Source organism: Zonotrichia albicollis, chromosome 6, assembly GCF_047830755.1.
Source record: "Zonotrichia albicollis isolate bZonAlb1 chromosome 6, bZonAlb1.hap1, whole genome shotgun sequence".
In the NCBI taxonomy this organism is placed as follows: domain Eukaryota; kingdom Metazoa; phylum Chordata; class Aves; order Passeriformes; family Passerellidae; genus Zonotrichia; species Zonotrichia albicollis.
The window spans coordinates 53,140,327-53,160,451 of record NC_133824.1 but is presented as its reverse complement, the minus strand read 5'-3'; the positions used below and the strand labels follow the sequence as shown (position 1 = coordinate 53,160,451).

General features: G+C 36.8%; 1 protein-coding gene across 2 annotated transcripts in view; it reads right to left on the bottom strand.

Moving 5' to 3' along the window:
- Positions 1–1,337: 1,337 nt before the first annotated feature.
- QSER1 (glutamine and serine rich 1) overlaps positions 1,338–20,125 on the bottom strand; it is a 44,389-nt gene continuing 25,601 nt past the window's right edge. For both annotated transcript variants that reach the window (XM_074543805.1, XM_014269922.3), the window contains exons 5-13: positions 18,024–18,319; positions 16,856–16,972; positions 16,108–16,241; positions 14,642–14,853; positions 12,565–12,702; positions 11,117–11,214; positions 7,258–7,410; positions 6,088–6,183; positions 1,338–5,515 (exon numbers count right to left, since the gene is read on the bottom strand). In XM_074543805.1, the coding sequence (XP_074399906.1) occupies positions 5,375–5,515; positions 6,088–6,183; positions 7,258–7,410; positions 11,117–11,214; positions 12,565–12,702; positions 14,642–14,853; positions 16,108–16,241; positions 16,856–16,972; positions 18,024–18,319 (1,385 nt within the window). In that variant the 3' untranslated portion in view covers positions 1,338–5,374. The remainder of the gene's footprint in view (positions 5,516–6,087; positions 6,184–7,257; positions 7,411–11,116; positions 11,215–12,564; positions 12,703–14,641; positions 14,854–16,107; positions 16,242–16,855; positions 16,973–18,023; positions 18,320–20,125) is intronic.

The window sequence follows — 20,125 nt, the reverse complement described above, 5'->3', positions numbered from 1 at the left end:
TGCAAGCCAACATAATTTTACTTAAAAGATCTTTCAATCACATTTTCTGGGAGTTTGAGAAGGCTACAACATGTATTCCAAATTATATAGTTTACAGTTTCAAATAACACATGTAAATAAAAACCTCATTTATTCATAAAAACTAAAATGAAGGACCTTAGCTGCTCCTTCAGTCGTGCTCATGGGGCTCTGCTGCTTCCCTCTACCCTTTGGGCATCAGGTAGCTAAAAAAACCCAAACAAAACCAACCAAAATTAAACACAAAGAAAAGAAAATGCCCAGTGGAACTTTTAAAAGCAAGAACCCAAGACATACTCAGGACAAATGAGAGAGTACAGCCCTGAAATGTTTGTTGCTGTTTTCCCTGACTCACCATTTATTTTTCTCCTTTATAAAAAGCTTGTTCTCTGTATTTGTCCTGTATTCTTTTAAGAAATCAAATGAAAAGAAATTTAATATGGTTTTCTCTTCTTCAGTTTCTAGAAACGAAACAAAGATTTGTTAGGTTATCTATGGAAAGGGCAAATAGCTAATGCAGAGCATGTAATTTTGATTGCCTAAGATACTTACCCACAAACTGCTGATAGTAGGAGCTGCTTTCCTTTCTTAAAAAGCTGTGTGCATTCAGCTTCTTCCTTATTCTTTTTGAAAAAAAAAAATAATCTTCAGAAATTAAAAGCTGTATCAGAAACACAGCATTGAAATCTTCAGGATTGCAGCCGGACTTTCTCTGCCTACCTGCTTCCCAAAGTATTTTTTTTTGAGAAAACAATTAATTTCATGGGAAAATGACTCGTTTTATATTCATCTTGGTTTGGGAAGAAGCTTATACAGAGAGACATGAAAAAAAAAAAATTCCAGCCTCCAGAAGCTCCTTTTTCTGCAAACAAGCTGCCCAGAGAAGGGCTGCTGTGGATCCACAGCACGGGATGGGGGTTCAGCCCTCTGTGTGAGGGAAAAGCAGTGCTAAGAACATCCAGGGTAATTCCTTGTGGTTAGGGACAAAAATCCCACAAATCTGTGAGCACCTTTTCTTCTAACCCACACAGAGATGACATCCTAGTCCAGCAAGAAAGAGAACAAATAAGAGTGAAGTTCAGGTAAACCCCACCTGAATCACAGCAGCAGATTCTCTCTTGCCCCAATAGTCAGGCTCCTCACTCACCACAGCAGTGGAAGATCTGGCAGCTGTATTGTACAAATTCATTCAGAATTAAGAATTAATTCAGAATTAAGAATTAATTCAGAACCCAGAAAATTAAAAAATCCAGATCAACCAGACATGCTCACTTCAGTCAACATAATGGGGAAAAAAAAAACAAAAACAAACCCAGCCGTAGAATTGTATTTCTTCATGTTGCAAGCAGAAAATATAGGAAAAATTCCAAATTGCCAATTTGTTTCCAACAATCTTGACTTTTCAAGACTTATTGTTTTAATAACAAATGACTAAGCATTATAAGGTTTTTGTTTAAAAAGTGTTTTCACTTTAATGGGTTTAGTTAATAACATCATGAATGGTACAAAACTGTCCTTTTTCACATTTCCATACATTGTATTATGGACCACCTGAAAATCTGGACTAAGAATGCATAGTGTCTCTTAATTAGCCCTAGCTTCATTTTTGCCATATGTAGAACAGATATGCAGAAAAACATGCATTTATTACCAATGACATGTTAATATTAGCTTAAATAATAAAATATGGCAGAATGTGCACTGTGGAATGCACAGGTTCATAATAGGGTAAAGAGAGACCAAATGTCAAGTGCTGGCAACAAAATAAGAAATGGTTGGTGACACACTGACATTTTGTGACCATAGTATTAGCTTTCCTGCTTTAAAATTGTTTTAAATAGTAGTAAATATTTAAATAATATTTAAAATATATTTCCTATGGGAATCATTTACTTGGAAGACAGCCTGTAAGATCTGACTTTTTAAAAAGTAGTATTTCATTTTGACAATATATGAATACATTACATGCCACAGAACCTCCAAGACCCTAAAGTCCTTAGCTGTTTTCAGAAATAATTTCTCAATCCAATTTGTGTCTGATTTTTTGCTAGCAAAACTTTGGGAGTAGCATCTCAAAGCAAACCTGCCTTTAAGGGCAATGCTGTATTTGAATAAAACCAAACGCAGTGTAAATTGGGATGCCACACTAAAGGATAGAATAGAGGAATTAAAAGCCAAATAACTGATTATGCAATTTGTTTCATTCCTGTTCTGCTGATTCATAAGGAGGGCTTTGTTCCTTCCCAGTGCATCTTCTCTTGCAGTCAAATCAGTGCTCAATTTCCACTGTCATATTAAGGGATGAAGACCTCACTGTTACTCCAAGGGGAAAAAATCTGAGGTGTGGGTGCAGACTTCAGTATCTAAAATGCAACAAAACAAAGGATTTGTGCAAAAAAAAGTAATTTGTACATTGACTTTTTCATTAAGTTTGCTTCAGTATAAAAAAACCTGTTCAATCCTACTAACAAAGCTTTGCTTTGATTTATGACCCTTCAACACACTCAAGAGTTTCTGGTTTTACTTATTCTGGTTTGGTAAATTAACAATCTAGCCACCATTTCTGCACCCCAAGACAAAGATGGAAGCTCCATTTTATTCATCTTTAATAGTCTGGGGCAGTTAATTTTATTCAAGACAAGTTTTTCCTGTCTTCTACAGGCACAGTGCTTGTTTAACTGGCCTTGGGAACAAAACAGCCAAAAATAAGCCAGGTCACTTTCTATGGCAGTGCAGAGCATCCTGGCCCCCCACCTCCCTTTTTTTTTAAATGGTTGTTGCTAAAATTACTTCCTTTTTAAACAGGGACAAGCTACTCCAAAAGCTTCTCATTTATTTTTATTTTTTAGCTTCTAAGGACTGAAAGCAGCTTTCTAAAGCTACTTCTAGATCAGAAAATCCAGAGTAAGTACACAGTAGTGGTAATCTTCTAGAAAGCACCGAGAACTCTCTCAACTCTCTGCTGCATTAGGAAGGGGTGTGAGAGAGACAAAGCCTGACCAGCTCTTTACTACACCATCAAGGAGCTGATTCCATTCTTCCCTCAGTCTGTAGCCTCATGATTTTTAAAACCACAGACTAGGAATTCCCAAACTGTAACGTGACCACAGAACTCTGCCTGGGCAAGTAACTCCCTGTCATCAACCTGCAGGCACTGCCAGCCATCCCAGTAAGGGATGGAAATTTGGGAATGCCCACTTGTGACTGAGGAGTGTACCAGGCACGTTTCTACTCCAGTGTGCACATTTACATTAAAATCATTTTGCCTGATTGCTGCCAAGGCTGCTAACTCTGCTGGTTGGGTTTCACTCTCTAAACTCACAGGACTGAAACCACAGAAATTCCTTAATCCCACAGCTACCCCTCTCTGCACCGCGGGAATTAATTAGCTCCATGATTGCTCTCACAATCTGCACATTCTGCCTAACCCCAAACCCACCTCCTCTCCTTGATAACTGCAGACACGGCAGTAGCACAATGTGTCATTAACACGACAGTGACCTCCCTTTTTAAAGCAAAACCACCAGCAAGGGGCTTGAAAAAAGGCAAGGGCACGTACCCATTTCTGTTCATAGCAGTCTGCACACAAATTGTAAAGGAGAATTATTGCTTTTTAAGGATGAAAAGCTTTGGAAATACGGTAAACATCCTACAAGGTTCTAAATCTAACCAGCTAAAATTCTGTACATACTTTAATATCCAAACCTCTATTTGCTTACTCAAGATCAAATAATTTCATTTTCACATCTATTCATTAAACTCTTTATAGTTCTACGGTCTAATGAATATTTAACAACTAAATAGGATCAAAACATGGGGGAAAGGTCACATGGCAATGAATATTACTTCATTTGGCCAATGAATAGTGAACCCTGCTCTCTTGGCTGAAATTAAGGCACTAAGTGGCAGTAAAAGGATAAAGGAATGAAGGGTTTTTTTGACATTTTCCGAAAAAAGACCAACATGACTTTTTTTTTTAGGACGCCAGTAGAGTACATCTCCATTCTGAATGACTCAGTAAGGCATTCTATTGGCAAATTCAAAGAAAATGTTCTCCTGATCAGAGCCCATTACATTCATTGTCTGAGTGTGACTAGTGGCACTACTAAGTGTTAACAACCTGGAGGGGGGAGAAAAGCTACAAAGATGTCTGAAGACTTGAAAGGCACCAAAAAGAGAACAGCTCTGCAACTGCCAGTTCTACAAACAATTATGTAAGCTGTGTTTAACACTGCATATAGTCTATTTTCAATCAACAATCTTTGTTGACCAAGATAAAGTGTAGTAGCTCTTCATTTAAACTCTCAGTTAATCAAGTGCTAGTTTAGTAAGAAATTTATTTTCACATACCAGAAAATAATTGCAGTGTCTAACACAACTACACTTAAAGCAAAACTAGTCTAGTATGCATTATGCATTATTCTGGTTAACACTGAAGCAAACCTGTATAAACAAAAGGGTTACCTCGAGATACATAGTTTACAATATAAAATCAACATATAAATGAATAGGATTTACTGAAAACAATGGAAAGTGTATTACAAAGATACATGTAACAATTTTAACCACAATATTTCCTCTGTGAAAAATACAACTATTAGTGAGATAAAATGTACAATTGATTTTTTTTTTCCAAAAGAAAAAAAAAACCACAGTATAAAGGAAAATATTTTTTTCTTCAAAACAGGGAAAATAGTTAAGGTCATTGTCTTTCATTACAATATAATTTGACACAAAAGCAGTCATAGGATTGCACCAACTCCATGTTCGGTCTCCCAAACATGACAATAGTAAAAGGAGTCCATAAAGCATAATGAAATTTCTGGATTTTATGATGGCAATATACGTATGCAGAAACTGATGTCACTCCAGCTCTGTTCACAAAATGTACAAAACTCTAAATTTGGTGGCCAGACATGTATAAATTAGTTCGCCCCAACGCTGACTTTTCTCTCACTTAGTCAGGGATGGAAAAATCTGTAGTATTTTAAGTGTTGTTTTCTGTTGAGCAATAAAAAAGAAAAAAAAGTATATGTAGTGCATGCTTCATCACTTGTCAAAAACATTTCTGAAAATAAAACGAAGTTATCCAATAGTTTACAAAATCAAAAATAACTCTTCAGGTTAAAAATGTGGTTAGGTTTATGTTTAGCTCCATCTCCAAAGGACTGATTTCCTTGGCAGCATCACTTTTCCTTAGCACGAGCCAAGGCACAGAGTTCCATAAAGAGAAATAAAAATGGCTACGAACAAGAATGCAGTCTGGCATTGTGAAAGAAATCAGAGCCTCTCTCTGAGCTTTCTGTTCCATCAGGTTAGTGCCGTAGAAAAATGTGGGATTTGGGACACATTTCTGTTAGGAGCATTTCTGCTGGACACGATTCAAGAGTTCACCAAACTTTTCAAAAAGATCCTCCACCCATTTTATGTTTTTCATGCACAGCTGCACGATCTCCTCCTGGCCTAGATCTGCACTCGTCTTCTGAACAGAAGAAATCTAGTCAAAAAAGAGAAGGAGAGGGAGAGAGATGCACACACACATTAGGCTGCCAGAATTGGAGAATTTTCATTTTCATAAAAGTCTGCAGTTAAATATAAACCTTCTCTGCCAGAAAAATCTTTGAATTTTAAAAACAAGGGTAATGCCCCCCAAAATGCAATTCTTAACAACTAAGCCAGAGCTCAACTCTTGTATTTCTGCTACCTGAAATATTTCCAGCAAGGATTTGCAGAAGAAATAAAGGCACAGCATTTTAAGACCAAAAAAATCCCTTTTAGATCCAAGGAGTTATATACACTGACAGCATTTGTTTTGTTTATTTTGGATAACACTGAAGAACACTTCAGGGAATCCCACAAACCTTGCAAGCCTCACATCTGAATGTTCTAAGCAGCAGCTCCCATTAGGGGCAACCCATGTGGCCAGTGAAGCCTTTGCTTGCCATAAAAAATTAATTAAAATAGAAGAGAACAAAATAGCTGTTTTCTCATTTACCAAGAATGACAGAACAACCTCTCAAGCTGGACTCAATTCCCTCAGTGAATGCAAAGAATGAGAGCAATACCTACCTCTTCTTTACATGTTAGATATATGTGATATTTGTAATGATGGAGGGAGTGATACAAAGAATACAACTGTATTTTTTCTGGATCTACTGTAAACTCCTGCAAAAAGAACAATAATTTTAGGAAAATTCATGTTATTTACCAGGAGACATGACAGACATTTTCTTCTGTAAACAATTTTTTCAGCAATTCAGAAATTGAGTGCTTCATTCAAATCATCATTGTGACATACCTGGCAAACTGTGATTCCCCTTATATCTTAATTATCTCCTATCTCCACTTCCCATGTTGTTTTATCAAAACCAGGTGTGAGGATGCTTTCAGTCATTCTGAATGCACTGCAAACCCAAAATGGGTAAGACACACCCTACTCAAGAAGTACTCCAAGAACTACCAAAATTTAACCATTATTCTACCAGATTGATGGCTATCATTGCAAAAGACATAGACTTTGTGCTTGAGAAAGCTGATTGGTGCTTACCTAAAAATTAGGTTAATTTGGCCAGAAATATGAGTGTGAGCTATATGTACAGGTCATTTGTCAAGCCACTATTTACTGCAGGGAGATGAAGCTAAGAAAGCCAAATCTACTTAGAGTGTTCCCCAGGAATTCTATGGAAATAAACAATATGTGCTTCTCAAATTTTTTCCGTGTTGTTTTTTATTTTTTTCAATTTAAGATACACAGCTTCATTCCACCATTGAAAATGAGGACTGGAACAAGATAGAGCTCAATTTTTAAGAAGTGTTATCTGATCTCAGATTTTACAGGTTAACACTATTTTTATTAAATTTTTGATCTAGAAGTCATGGTATCATTTACTTTGCAGCAAGTGTAAGAAACTGTTATTATGATTATTATATATGTTATTATTATAATATGATTTATTATTATGATCTACAGCAGCAATGGTGAAGGCAAATTGTTGCTGCTCCAGCAGCCCAGAAAGCTGCCACACCATGTTTCACATATGAGTTATAATAATGATTTCATGTACTCCTTTAAATGTTGGTTTTTAACATTCCCTTGTGACAGAAAAACCACCTCTCTCAAAGATTTTACATTTTGATCAACCAAACAAAGCAGCTAACACGTGAAGCAGTGTTTTATATAAACATGGTTATCACAGCACAAGTCAGATGGTGGCAGTAACAAACCCTGTGAGCACTCACCTGTGCTGATTTAGTGGTTGATTTAGAAGCCCTCAGTGTTTTCTTGTTGTAAGCTTTACCATTCATTTTGATCTTGGACACAGATGTCCCTCCACACTTTGTCTTGGAATCCCGAGTGACCACTGTCAGTTCAGGAAAGTTTTCCAAAGCGTTCTTCAACAGAGCACATAAAGACAAAGGATTAGGAAAAAATCAAGAATGGCCACATTGGTGATAAATTGGCTTTCTTTGAAAAGATTAGAGTGCAGCCTATTAGGAAAAAAAATATTCTTCCACAAAGACCTGATAAAGTGTCTTTATCAGATTATACAACCAAATCTGGTTTGGAAAGCATGACCACTTGCTCCTGACTACTGTAATTTTTCAAGACCAGTAGATCCTTTCACTGTACATCAGATTAACATCTGTGATTCTCTCACTAGAAAGAGAGGGGGGAAAAAAAGCTCCACAGGGCGATTTTTATCTTCTGAATTGCTTTCCATTCCATTTCTACCCAAGAATTCCTAAGGCTAAGTTACTTGAAGATTTTTAAGTATTTCATGCACAGTCAGGCACGTGGGGATAGGATGCCTAAATATCTTCATAGATTTTGTCCCAGATTTTGCAAATTACAAACTAATTGCATATCATCAGATCTGTAAGGCAGAAATGTTTTGCACAGTGAAGTAGAAGGCTCGTTCAAAAAAGTAGAAGTTGAAGATGTTTTAACTCATGAGAGTGAACTGCATTTCTGTCAGCTTCAATTCTACGTTATTTGCATGAGTAAATTTGAATCCAATTTTGTTGAACAAATACAGCATTATGTTAGCAGCTGTTTTGAAATAGTCCTGCTATGCTACATAATCTGGCCCTGAACAATATGTTTCACATTAAATAAACATACATCTTTGTATTACACTCCACCATGAGGCAGAAAACTACACATGGAAAAATGAATCAATGCAGCTTAAGGACCTTACTGGGACTATTGGGTTAAAATATGAAGTTGACTTCATTTTTATATTTTCTTTTAATAAACAGTACCTGACTACAACAACCTCCCCTGCCTATAATTTATTAGCTCTTTATCTATATCAGCCATTTTTTCCTTTATTAAGCAAACCTCTCAGTAAACAGCTATTAAATCTCCTGCACAGTGGTAGCAGAAACCTTAACCAGCCAATCTGTGCATATCCAGTCTTCCTTGCAATACTTCCAAAGCAGAACAACTTACATAGGTTTGAATTATTTAGTTTTGCTATCCACTAAAATAGCCTTCCTCAAGGCTGATTTGGAGTGTCAAGGGGCTCTGGCCACTTCTGGAGAATTCCTAAGAACCAGAACAGTTCCACGGCCACACCACTGACCTACACCAGACAAAAGTGAACTGGAATGAAGAAGTAAATACTAGTGATTACTGCATCTTTTGGATGATCATCCCAAAATGTTCCCCAAATGCCTCATCATTATTTTCAAATGAAGTTTACACATTTCAGCTGAGATGCTTCACTTACTGATCTTCAACTAAAGCAACAATAATATTCCATAATTTTGTTTGTAACAACTATTACCCAAATGATGCAATGAACTGTCAGAACTACAAAAATGTTACAGGCAAAACTACCAAACACAGACTGTTAACTTCAGTGTCTGCTTTGGTTTGTAATACAGTGCTAACATATTCCATATTAACTGTATCCAGTGGAAAAACAGTATTAAATTCATCCTTGCCTATCAATGCAAACCAGTAAAAACATTCAAACTGAATGGTATCAGTGAATGACAAATTATACTTTTAACCTATTGCTTTCTTCAGTGTCTCATTCAACTCCAATATCTGAACTGATTATTTCATTAAAGGTGGAACAGAAACCTTCTGTATCTTAAAGAGCATCAAACACATTTTCCTAACCAACACAAGCACTTATGATGACAAGCAGGCATTTCATTTTTATCCAAGACATCGACCCAAGGACGGCACCAGTTGGCATTGTTACATCAGAACAAAAACAGAAAAGGTTTTCTGTCCTGCAGATAACATCACAAGCAGATCCTTTCCTGACCTCCATGAACTCCATTAACATCTTGCAGATGATAGGATAGAATACAGTCTGAAGTTAACTTCAGAGATATGATACATAATCTGCTGCTAAGTGAACACACAGCAAAGCTATTGTATTCACTATGAACTCCAGCTTAATTACATGTTGGAATTCATGTTGGTATTACATAGAATTATAGTAGCTTTTCCCTCTTAAACTGGGAAAAAAATCAAGTGTGACTACCTCTCACTTTTTGTGTACTGTGAATGTAACTGAAATTCTACAAATTTGTATCTTCTCTGCACAGGCAGGTCAAAAAGAGGTATCTATATTAGTAACTATTAACACTAAATTCTTACCATGACAAAAAACCCCAATAAATTGAGGGTTAATACATGCCACCTCTTTGAGGCTCTGTGCATTTGAAATGACACAGCCCTCCCCAGGCCTTTTTACTGTAAGGAAGAAACCACAAGTAATTCTGTTCAAGGAGGTACAAATCATTCAGCTGTTGGGAAAACACCATAACTAACTTTAAAAAAGTTCAAGAATCATGTGAATTGTAGCTGTTTCTCTGGTTGATGGTGGTCTCCTCCCTGAAACAAAGCCCCCTTATGTCCCACAGAATTTACCAGACATGGAATGGGGGAAAAGGTTTCATGGTGGAGAAGAGCAGAACTTTCAAGTCTGGTATTAACTCCCTCCTCACCTAGTTGTCAGATATGAGCTCACAGCAGTACAAAGAACAGCACTCACTCTCCAAGTGTCTCTGTGCTGTGGGACAGCCCAGAGGAAAGGGGGACAGGGAAAGTCAGGCAAAGAACAAGTTTGGTGATGGTGTTCACAGCCAGGCCTGCTTTACTGTTGTTGGCCTCAGAACTGTTACAAGAACAAATCATCAGTCTGATTACAGACACTGACAAAAGGATGTTTTATTCCCAAGCAGCAGGACAAGAGAAAATGGGATACTGAGAGTGGATATTACAAAAACTTCCTCACCAGGAAGGTTATGAAGTACCAGAACAGGCTGCCCAGGGAAGTGCTGGAGTCCCCATGCCTGGAGGGCTCTGAAACACGTGCAGCAGATGTGGTGGCACTTTGGGACAGGGTTTAGTGGTGGGTTTGGCAGTGCTGGTTGAACAGCTGGAATTGATCTTTTCTAACCTACATGAGTGAAAATCACCTTCCTGCACTTGCAAGCTCTGCACTGCTGCTTGGAGGGTGGGTGGGAACAGTGGGAAGCACAGAGATTATCCTCCTGTTTACCTTCTCTCTACTGAGATGGTACGGCTTCTCTCTTCCCTGGCCACATCCAGACCTGATTTTTTATTACCACGCCAAAGCTGCTGTAATATGGGCTTGTTATCCACACTTTTCTCAACCTTCCATGCTGAAGATACATGAAAGAGCACACAAATGAGTTGTTCTTGCATCCCTCTGTTCTGGTTTTTAACTCCTCTGATCATGTTCTCTACTTCAAAGAGGTTCAGACATCTGCTCCACAGCATAGCTATTTCATGTAAAAGTTTATTTTTAGGCAATACAATCACTTAACCAAAAGCTCTAGAAGGACAGGAAACAGATTTTCTTTTGGCAAACTTGAAAAGCTTAAAGGAAAAAAATGCTTGAGAACCAAGCAGAAAGCATGGGGAGCAAAACTAGAACTTCACCTTTGCAGTATGAATTCCTCCATCCCAAAATGTTCTCCAAATGCCACATACAAGCACTAAATTTATAACTGCTGTTCCAAATGAGTTTTAAGCTTTTCCTGCGTGGTATGAATTCAATGATTTACCCAAACCACCACTTTTAAAAGCCTAGAATTTGAAAGAGAGTACCTTGAAAGCGTGATCCAAGCGCAATTTGGACAGCAGCCTTTTCCTGTTGTCATTCAGCATTCCATCAATCTTTCTCATGTGAGGCAAAAGCAGTTCATCTAAAAGACACATCAAAAACCCACAGCAGCTGATTATTAAGAGATGCACAATAATTAGATTCATATTCATTCTATACTTTGACCCATTAACATACAATGTGGAAAGTAAAAAATAAAGTAATTGGCATATAATCTAATTCCAAATGTGAGAGAAAAATCTTTTTTTTTTTAATCAGCCCACTAAGGTGTTGTAGATAGTATGAAGTTTAATTGCTGACTGCAATCCTGCTTCCTCTTGGAGTTTCCTTTACTGCAAGCATAAATTCTGACAGAGCAATACAGAGTATAAATATTAGAGACAATTTTACACCAATTCCTAGATAATCCTCTTCTGTGCAATACAGGTGGCAGTTTTATCAAGACAAGTAGGTGATTTTGACATTTGTTATTCCATTTTACAAGAAATGGTCCTGCTGGCATTTATAACAAAAAAAAAAAAATTAAGGAAAGTGCTTACTGCTAAAAGTTATCTGATAAACCACTGTGAATTGAACAATATACAGCTGAACATAGGCATGTGGCCAGGAATGAAAATTTACAGCTCAGTATGGAGCATTTTATAAATAAACTCAATTACTTTGATTTTAGTGGGAGACTACTGACATAATGCATGGGTCTGAAATCTTGAGATAATTATGCACTGATGCACATTCAAATCAAGAGAGGCAGGAGAGGAGAGGCTAGAAAAGATTTTTTAAAACACAGTCAAACAGAATATAGTATAAAACAACAGCTTGCAACTAAATACATGAAAGGATTTATCTTTTGGAACTTTTATCTTTGAATGTGTTTTACTAAATTTTGAGAAATAGGAGTTTTGACTTGTACACCCTGGAGTCTACTAGGATAAACAAATCCAAATATTTTGTCTTCAAAGAAAAAGTATGCATTAATATCATTTTCTTTGATCAGGATTTCAAGATTTCAGAGTTTAAAAAGCTGAATTTTTAATAGTAGAAGGAATCATATCTACTTATAGTTATATGCCTATTTCTTCATAAGAAAGCAAACAGACTTGAAACTCTAAATTTAAATAAATCTTTGCTAAGGTTTGAAGTACAGTAACTGTAGGAACAAATACCTCAATTCTGACATTCACAGCAAAATTCTAATGCAGCAAAGAAGATAAAACAAGATTTCCAAGTTACTTTGACTGTTCAAAGAGATAATACAAAAATATATATATACACACACATAACATGTAGATTCTTCAGCTAAGGTCATGTAACTTGAATTTTGTTATGTTTGTTTTTAAAAGAACAAAAAGGGTGTTTTTAGAAAGAACACTGGCTTTACTGATTAATAACCTTAAAATCTAATAAGAACACACAAGTGTTAAACATACTGTACCATTGCTCTTTTCCAAGGCCTGCATTGTGTCTGGATCCAAGGCAATGCTCACAAGCAACTCCATGTAGCTCTTGAAAGTCTCTTTCATAGCTCTTGTATTCAAAAAACGAGTCACAAGTGGAGCTGGAGGTACAACCTCTGAAAAGTCAACAGCATAGAATGAGTGTTTCCCCTTAAATATCCCAAAAACACTTGTGTTTTTCAAAACTGAAGGTATCTCTCTTAAAACAAAAGTGACCCCTACTGGTATCCCAAGAGATGAAAATTCAGTGCATTCTACTGCAATAAACGACTTACAAGTCAAAACAGGGGCAGACACAAAATATGGTACAAATGGTTCCACTTTTAACTATCAGTATTTAGATTATATTTTAAGGAATTAAAACATTTTCCTATTAGTGTAGATGAAAGTTCACAGAAACACAATAATTTATTACTTCAGTCAAGTGAAGCACCCTAAGTGCCCTAACTTTCACCTCAAGGAAAGGACCTCCCAAAATTGCAAAATTTGAAGTCATCCAACAGGAAAAAGAATTTCTGAGTACTAATGTCACCTAGGAGCCTGCAGGGGGGAAAAAAGGGGGGGGAAACAGGGGGGAGAAAAAAAGGGGGGGAATAAAAGGGGGGGAATAAAAGGGGGGGAATAAAAGGGGGGGAATAAAAGGGGGGGGAATAAAAGGGGGGGGAATAAAAGGGGGGGGAGTAAAAGGGGGGGGGAATAAAAGGGGGGGAATAAAAGGGGGGGGAATAAAAGGGGGGGGAATAAAAGGGGGGGAATAAAAGGGGGGGAATAAAAGGGGGGGAATAAAAGGGGGGGAATAAAAGGGGGGGAATAAAAGGGGGGGAATAAAAGGGGGGGAATAAAAGGGGGGGAATAAAAGGGGGAGAAAAAAAGGGGGAGAAAAAAAGGGGGGGAATAAAAAGGGGGGGAATAAGAAGGGGGGGAATAAGAAGGGGGGGAATAAAAAGGGGGGGAATAAAAAGGGGGGGAATAAAAAGGGGGGGAATAAAAAGGGGGGGAATAAAAAGGGGAAGAGATATAGGCACACTTATGCTTAAGGTGAAGAAGCTTTTATTTTTTCACAGACAGCAATTTTAACCTCCACATCAGAACGATGAAGCATTTTGCAGCTTTTTATAGGCTCCATGTCTGACACCAGGGTTTTGCAGTGATTCAGCCAGCAAGGCTGATCAACTCCCTCAGGGATGACCATAATCACACCAGGTTACTTGAGCTCTTAAATATGGAGAGTGTTATTTGGGCAAGTTTGCTTGAAAATTATTTTAAAGGTGTTGTCCTCACAGAGGCAGTGTGCCAGTACACCAGTGATGGTGTATCTATATTTAAAAGTCACCAGGATGCTTTAGAAATGCAGCAATAATAAAGTATGAGCAATACACAGCTTTGTTTCAAACACACAGGAAATAGAAGCCTGCAAAATGCACCGCAAATCTGCTAGCAAAGGTAACCCCTATAAACTCTGTAAACTTCAGAAATCCCTTTTTCTTCTGGAGAGCTCCTGCAAACATTGAATCTCAATGTTCTATCAATGTCTTAATAGCAAGTCTGCTCAGCAGGCTACATTTGAACTGCTGGCATTCGGACAAGCAATGGAGCAGCCAAAAACTCAACTGCTCCTTCCCCTTGGTTCTGAAAAAAGAACAGCAGCATCTGAATTCTCCCCACATCTGCATGCAGGCAAACACTTCAGCTATGTTATTTTAGACATGACATTCAGTTGCAATGGAAAACTAATGAAGAATCTCACTCTTAAGATTTATTCAAAAAACAAATTGGTTTCTCCTCCTACAATCGTACCCAACACAGACAGCAAGTGGTAAAATACGTACTCATGTAGATAAACTACATTTGAAGTAAATTCAATTGTAAACATTTGCTTAAACACCAACAGCAACTGAAAAGTTTTAAGAAACTCATTTTGCATGGCACTGTTGGATTTTATATTTTCTTTCTGAGGCTTGTACAGAAAAACATGCAAGATCAAACAATGTAATTTTAAAATACTCTTAGTTCAGTTCAAAAGGGCCTGGGAGCCAGCAATGGTATCTCACTCACCATCTTCTTCACTCTGGGCCTCAGGTGAAGAATCAGACTGGGAAGATGAAAATTCTTCTTTCCACTTTTTCCTTTTCTTTGGTGGTGGTTCAGCCTTTACCTTTGGCTGTTTAGCTTTGGGTTTCACAGAAGAGACTTTTGTTGCTGCTGGTTTTGGTGTTGGTGGATCAGGGGGTTTGATGTTGCTATTACTAGGTTTGCAGTGAATAGTTCTGCAATATTATGAGGAGAATGTTAATGAATATAATTACCACACAGGTTTTAGCAGTAATAAAATAGTTATAATCTTATTTAACCAGAATATACTCCCCACTGATGATATCCACTTATTTCACTGTAACTGGGTATTAGGTTGTACCCATTTTATATACTACTATAATTTTGGAATAATACTTGACCAAACAACGCCTTTCTCTTTCCACCCCTCAGAACAGGAAACAAACAGGAATGTTAATATCAGAAACACAAAGTTCTGTACTTTAGGAGCGATAACACAATATAGTTTTGAGAGCATGGCAGGGAATGCAATCTTAGAGTTTTGTCAGGATGGGAAAGCAGTGATATGTACAGCAGAAACATTGCCAGTATCTTCTGGAACACTGAGAATAATTCTAGACATCTGCCAGAAATGGAGATTTCAAACCAAAATGCATGGAGACAACAGACAGTAGAAGGATGAGAGCAATGGAAGCTGAAAGACCTCACTTAATGAGCTCAGTGAAACACACACAGAGGTGGGATGTGACTGATTTCTCCAGAAATACAACATGCAGTACAAACAAAGAAAAGCCAAAAGCTGTGTGGAGAGAACAGCAGAAGCACAACAAGCTCATCACAATCATGTTTTGTTCAAAGAGGGGATTGCTTCAGAGCACTGCAAGAACAGGTACTGGAACAGCCTTCCACAGCCCAAGAAAAAAGGAGCATCAAAATCCCAGCTACTTTTAGTAAAACGGGATTATTTCACAAAATTGATCATCTGATGGCACTGCTTTCTTTGAGAGCAAACTAGACTTAACACTCCAGTGTTTTCCTGAATAAAGAGCACTGTCATCAACATCTGACAGGACTGTGAAGAAAGCATGGTACTTCCAGTATACCAGGACAGAATGGCCATTAAAGCAACCCAGAAAAAACTACCTAGCTAACAAAGTCCACAGGATATGAGAAAACAACACACAGAAAATGAAAATCATCACACTAGCAGGCTTGTAGGGCAAAGGATGACACAGGAACAGCATGTAGAACCCTAACACCTCCCAAATAACTGATCATAGAACAGAATAGAGTAAGGAAAACACGGCAGTAATTTATATTTAATTTCTTAAAGCAAACCAGACAGTTTTCCGTTTCCATATTAAAGCACAATTAATACACTTGAAAGTTATAACTCTGTTTATTTCAACAGGTGTGTTCTTAATACGAAAACAATATGGCAAAATGAAAAACAAATTGAAATAAAATACCTTGCTGACTGCACAGGCTTGATTCGTGGCTTTTTTGAACATACTCTGACATATTCCTTTTTGTTTGCATTTTCAACAAACTTCACATAAACTCGTTTGTATTTTGTCTTTGCATCCCCAAAGTACCCAAGATACTAAAAGGAAAAAAACCCAAACCACAAGTGTTTATGTTAAGCAAAATCCATCAGGTTTAACAAGTAAAAATTTCAATAAAGAATTTCAGTAAAGAAAAAAATCAGTTTAAACTTCCCCATGTTTATACAACAAGCCACTCTACAGCATTTATAATTTAAACAAAATTCTCCATCAGATCTCCAGATAATAGTTAAAACTGAAGACAACAAGGTAAGGGGAGGTACTCTGGGCTTCTTTTTTTTTTTTCCTTTATTTTATTCTCCCCATGTGTTATCCCAAAAGCATTATCTGCCTGGCAAAAGGCTACCTGTTAAAATTGTATCCCCTCTTGTATCCTTCACAAGCTTTTTTCCACTGATTTTATTCTGGTCAGGAAAACTTGTTCCTTTACAAAAGATATCAAAGTGATATCAAAATGATACCAAAGACCCCGTGCTAGAAAGCAGAAAATCAGCCAATGGATGTCTTTAGGGAGAGTTTGAGCTGGAGGAGGTTTTCCCCTCTGGGATGATTGCTAAGAATGTATGCCAGAATCATATTCAATTTATTCTCCTAGCCTTGCATGAAGGAAAGCAGCTCCCATGAGGCTTCCCAAGGAATTCTGAGGACTCACACTGTTAGTAGCAGCAAACTCTCTGTGGCCATCACGCACTTCAGGAACAAACTTCTGCAATAAAGCCTTCTGTACTTTCCAGATAGCTGGAGGCTCTTTTCCTGTCTGCAAAGCAACCTGGAAGAACATAAAAAAATTGTTTGCTAAAAGCAGTGCTTATTTTTCTTCCAGAAATGTGCTTGTGCATCACGTTTTTGAGGAAGTAACCCAAGGATAAAATGTAAAGAAGTCATTTAAAATTCCAACACCGTCGTTATTAAGTCCTGTTTGCATCAAGGCAAGTTTGGAATTATCAGCTTGAATGAGAGTTTTCTGTAGATCCTACAAACAAACTACTAACTCAAATAAACCTTTTGGAAAATGTAGTCAAACACTCATTACTTTTTTATGACTCCTGAACTAACAAACTTAAAATTCAAAATATCTCCTAACGTACCTTAATCCCTTTGATAAGTGACAAGGGAATATTTCAAACTGATAACACTTGTCTTGTGTGACAAAGCAGCATTACTTAATTTAAAACTGCACCCTAAGAGGACAAGCACAGAGACAAGTAATCAAAAATATTAGAAATTTTCTAACAGTAAGAACATTGCTGGCTATGATAGCAACAAAAAGAAAGGTCAACATGCAGATTAATAAATATGGTGAAGCAACAAAACCAAACCAAACAATCAAAGACAACAAGGAAATTCACATAAACTCATGTGAAGAGTTGTACTGGTTGCTTATGGCAATAATTTCTTGTTGAAATACAAAGCAGAACCTCTTACAAAGAACCAGAAGCCAATTCCATTCAAGTTCTTTTGCAAAGTTTCATTTGAAAGTCTACTCCTATCTTAAAAAAAAAAAAAAAAGTAGTCAAGAGACTTTGAAAAATTTATGCTGTTTAATATTAAAATAGGTAATTCCAAGTTCTAACAGAGGTTACCAGCACACAGATTTACTTTATTATGTATGTAGCATAAAATGGGTCATGTACATTCAAAACATGTTTGTAATCTGCACTAGAAAGACACCTTTAAGGCATTTTGGCAGCAATCAGGGAATATTAGAATAGAAAGAGAAAACTAATCTGCAGCCTTTCCTCTTCTGGTAGTTCCTTGAGGCTAAATTCATATGCAGGGGTTTTGTGCTGTGTTTCCCCCCCAGCCAATATTCAGATTACCTTTAGTGTCTCTATATCTTCAATCTTCACTACAAATTCATCACGTTCTCTGTACATCCCCTCTCCTTCACTGTCCATATTCTCCTCATCAGTACATCCTTCTATTGCAACAGTCTCCTGCATTTTTGCCAATTGTTCTGAAGTCACAGCATCCTGTTGAGCTACTTTTAAGGGGTCAGCTGGATTCATTTTCTCCTGCACACTGCCTGCAGGAGCAGCTGTCTGTGGAGATTCCTGCTTTACTACAGCACTGGTGGTGGTGGCAGCAGCAGTAACAACTGTCACTTTTTCAGTTTCTGAAGAAAAAAATCCAAATTTCAGTTAAATTATCAAGGATTAGCAATGTAATATGGAGCTAGGTTTTCTCTTCTTTTCTGTTACAATTTATATTAAAAGCAACTATTCTAGGAAAAACACCTGTTCTAGGAGTTAAAATGGAAGCAGTATTTGACCACAACTAAATCTTAAACAAAACCAGAATACTGTAGCTAATATACCTCTGTTTGTATTAAACTGCTACATCTGTTAGCATCTGGAATTAACAAAACTGAATGCTTTGGAAAACAATTTGATAGTTACAGACACGATCACCAGGTAATACTGCTGTACTTTGTGACAATAAGCAAATACAACAGTAAAGGTTGCAACACTGAATCTTGTTATCTGCTGATAAATATTTTGAAATTGGATTGCAGAAAGAGAAATACACATGAAATATGAAAACATTTTCTGTGTGACTTTTGGACATTTATAATTTTTATCTTGTGATAATGTAACTGGAAGTTCCAGACTAAAACTTTAGCAATAGTCTAATGATTTTTAATATTAACAGAGGTGAGCAATGAGAACTGATGGTACAAAACAAAGAAGGGAAAAGAACATTCCTTTCCTCCTCTATTCCAAAGAGCCAAAGAGAAGTCCCACCTTTCAAAATTATTCTTTCCCACCTGAAAAAAATTAGAATCCTTTTTAGATATTACTTTACAATCTTCTGTGTGTGTTAGTTTTAACATTGACTTGCTGATCTAAAAGAAATCAAGTTATATTAACTATAATACAATTACCAATATCACTCAGGAAACTTAAACCACTTCACAATTTTGTTACAATCACTGCTAATTGTTGACTTTTTCACTTGAAAAATTATACAAAAGATAATGTAACATATTTTAACAAAAGTGACTCCAAACAAATGAGTTAAATGTCAAATTAATGTGTCAATACAAAAGCTATATATCTAACTAAGTGAAGATTCGCTAAATCCATTCAATAAAATTGTTAATTTGGAATGTGAAATGTGTTCTTCCAGATACATCACCTCACATTATTGAAATATGTTCTATTTCTTCAGTGGGAGAGAGCTCTGACAGCTTTAATTAGCCACACCATTATGAGTTGCTAGGTATATTTACATATTTGTCAGAACAGCAGATAAAGGTACAGGTACTACTTAATACCATCAACAAAAGACTATGTTTTAATATTTGTCTGTCTATACTTATTTGCAAAAACAGCCAGAAAAGGGGATTACCAGAAAACCTGCAAAACACCAGCAAGAAAGGAAGGAAGATGTCATCGTTAAGCATCTTGTACAAACAATTTTGTGTGTCACAAAACAGGAAGGTGAATTCAAGAAATTGATGACATAAATTTTACATCCTTATGGATAACAAAGAAGATACAATCATCGTGTAAAAGAAATCATTGCAAATAAAACAGTAATGGAAATGCTCACTAATGGAAATGTTCACCAAAAAAAAAAAAGAAATATTTCTTTGGACATTGTACACAGAAATGGCTTAACTAAAATTAACAAATTCAGCAAGAGGCTCATGCCTTGGCACTGTCCAGATTTCAGCTTTCTGGTAAGAAAAACAATCAATGCTTTCTTGTTTGAAATATATATTCAAGTGAAAGACACAGAAGGAACTTCATCCTCTGTAAGAGCCTTTTTGAAATGCATGCACTTAACATAATTACATAGAAATAGCCACAGAAAAAAACAGAATAGTAATTAAGATAAAGCATTGTTCAGCATCTCAATGTATTCTGCAATGATTTCCCAGTATCTTAGGTGTGATTATTACAATTCAAGTTCAATT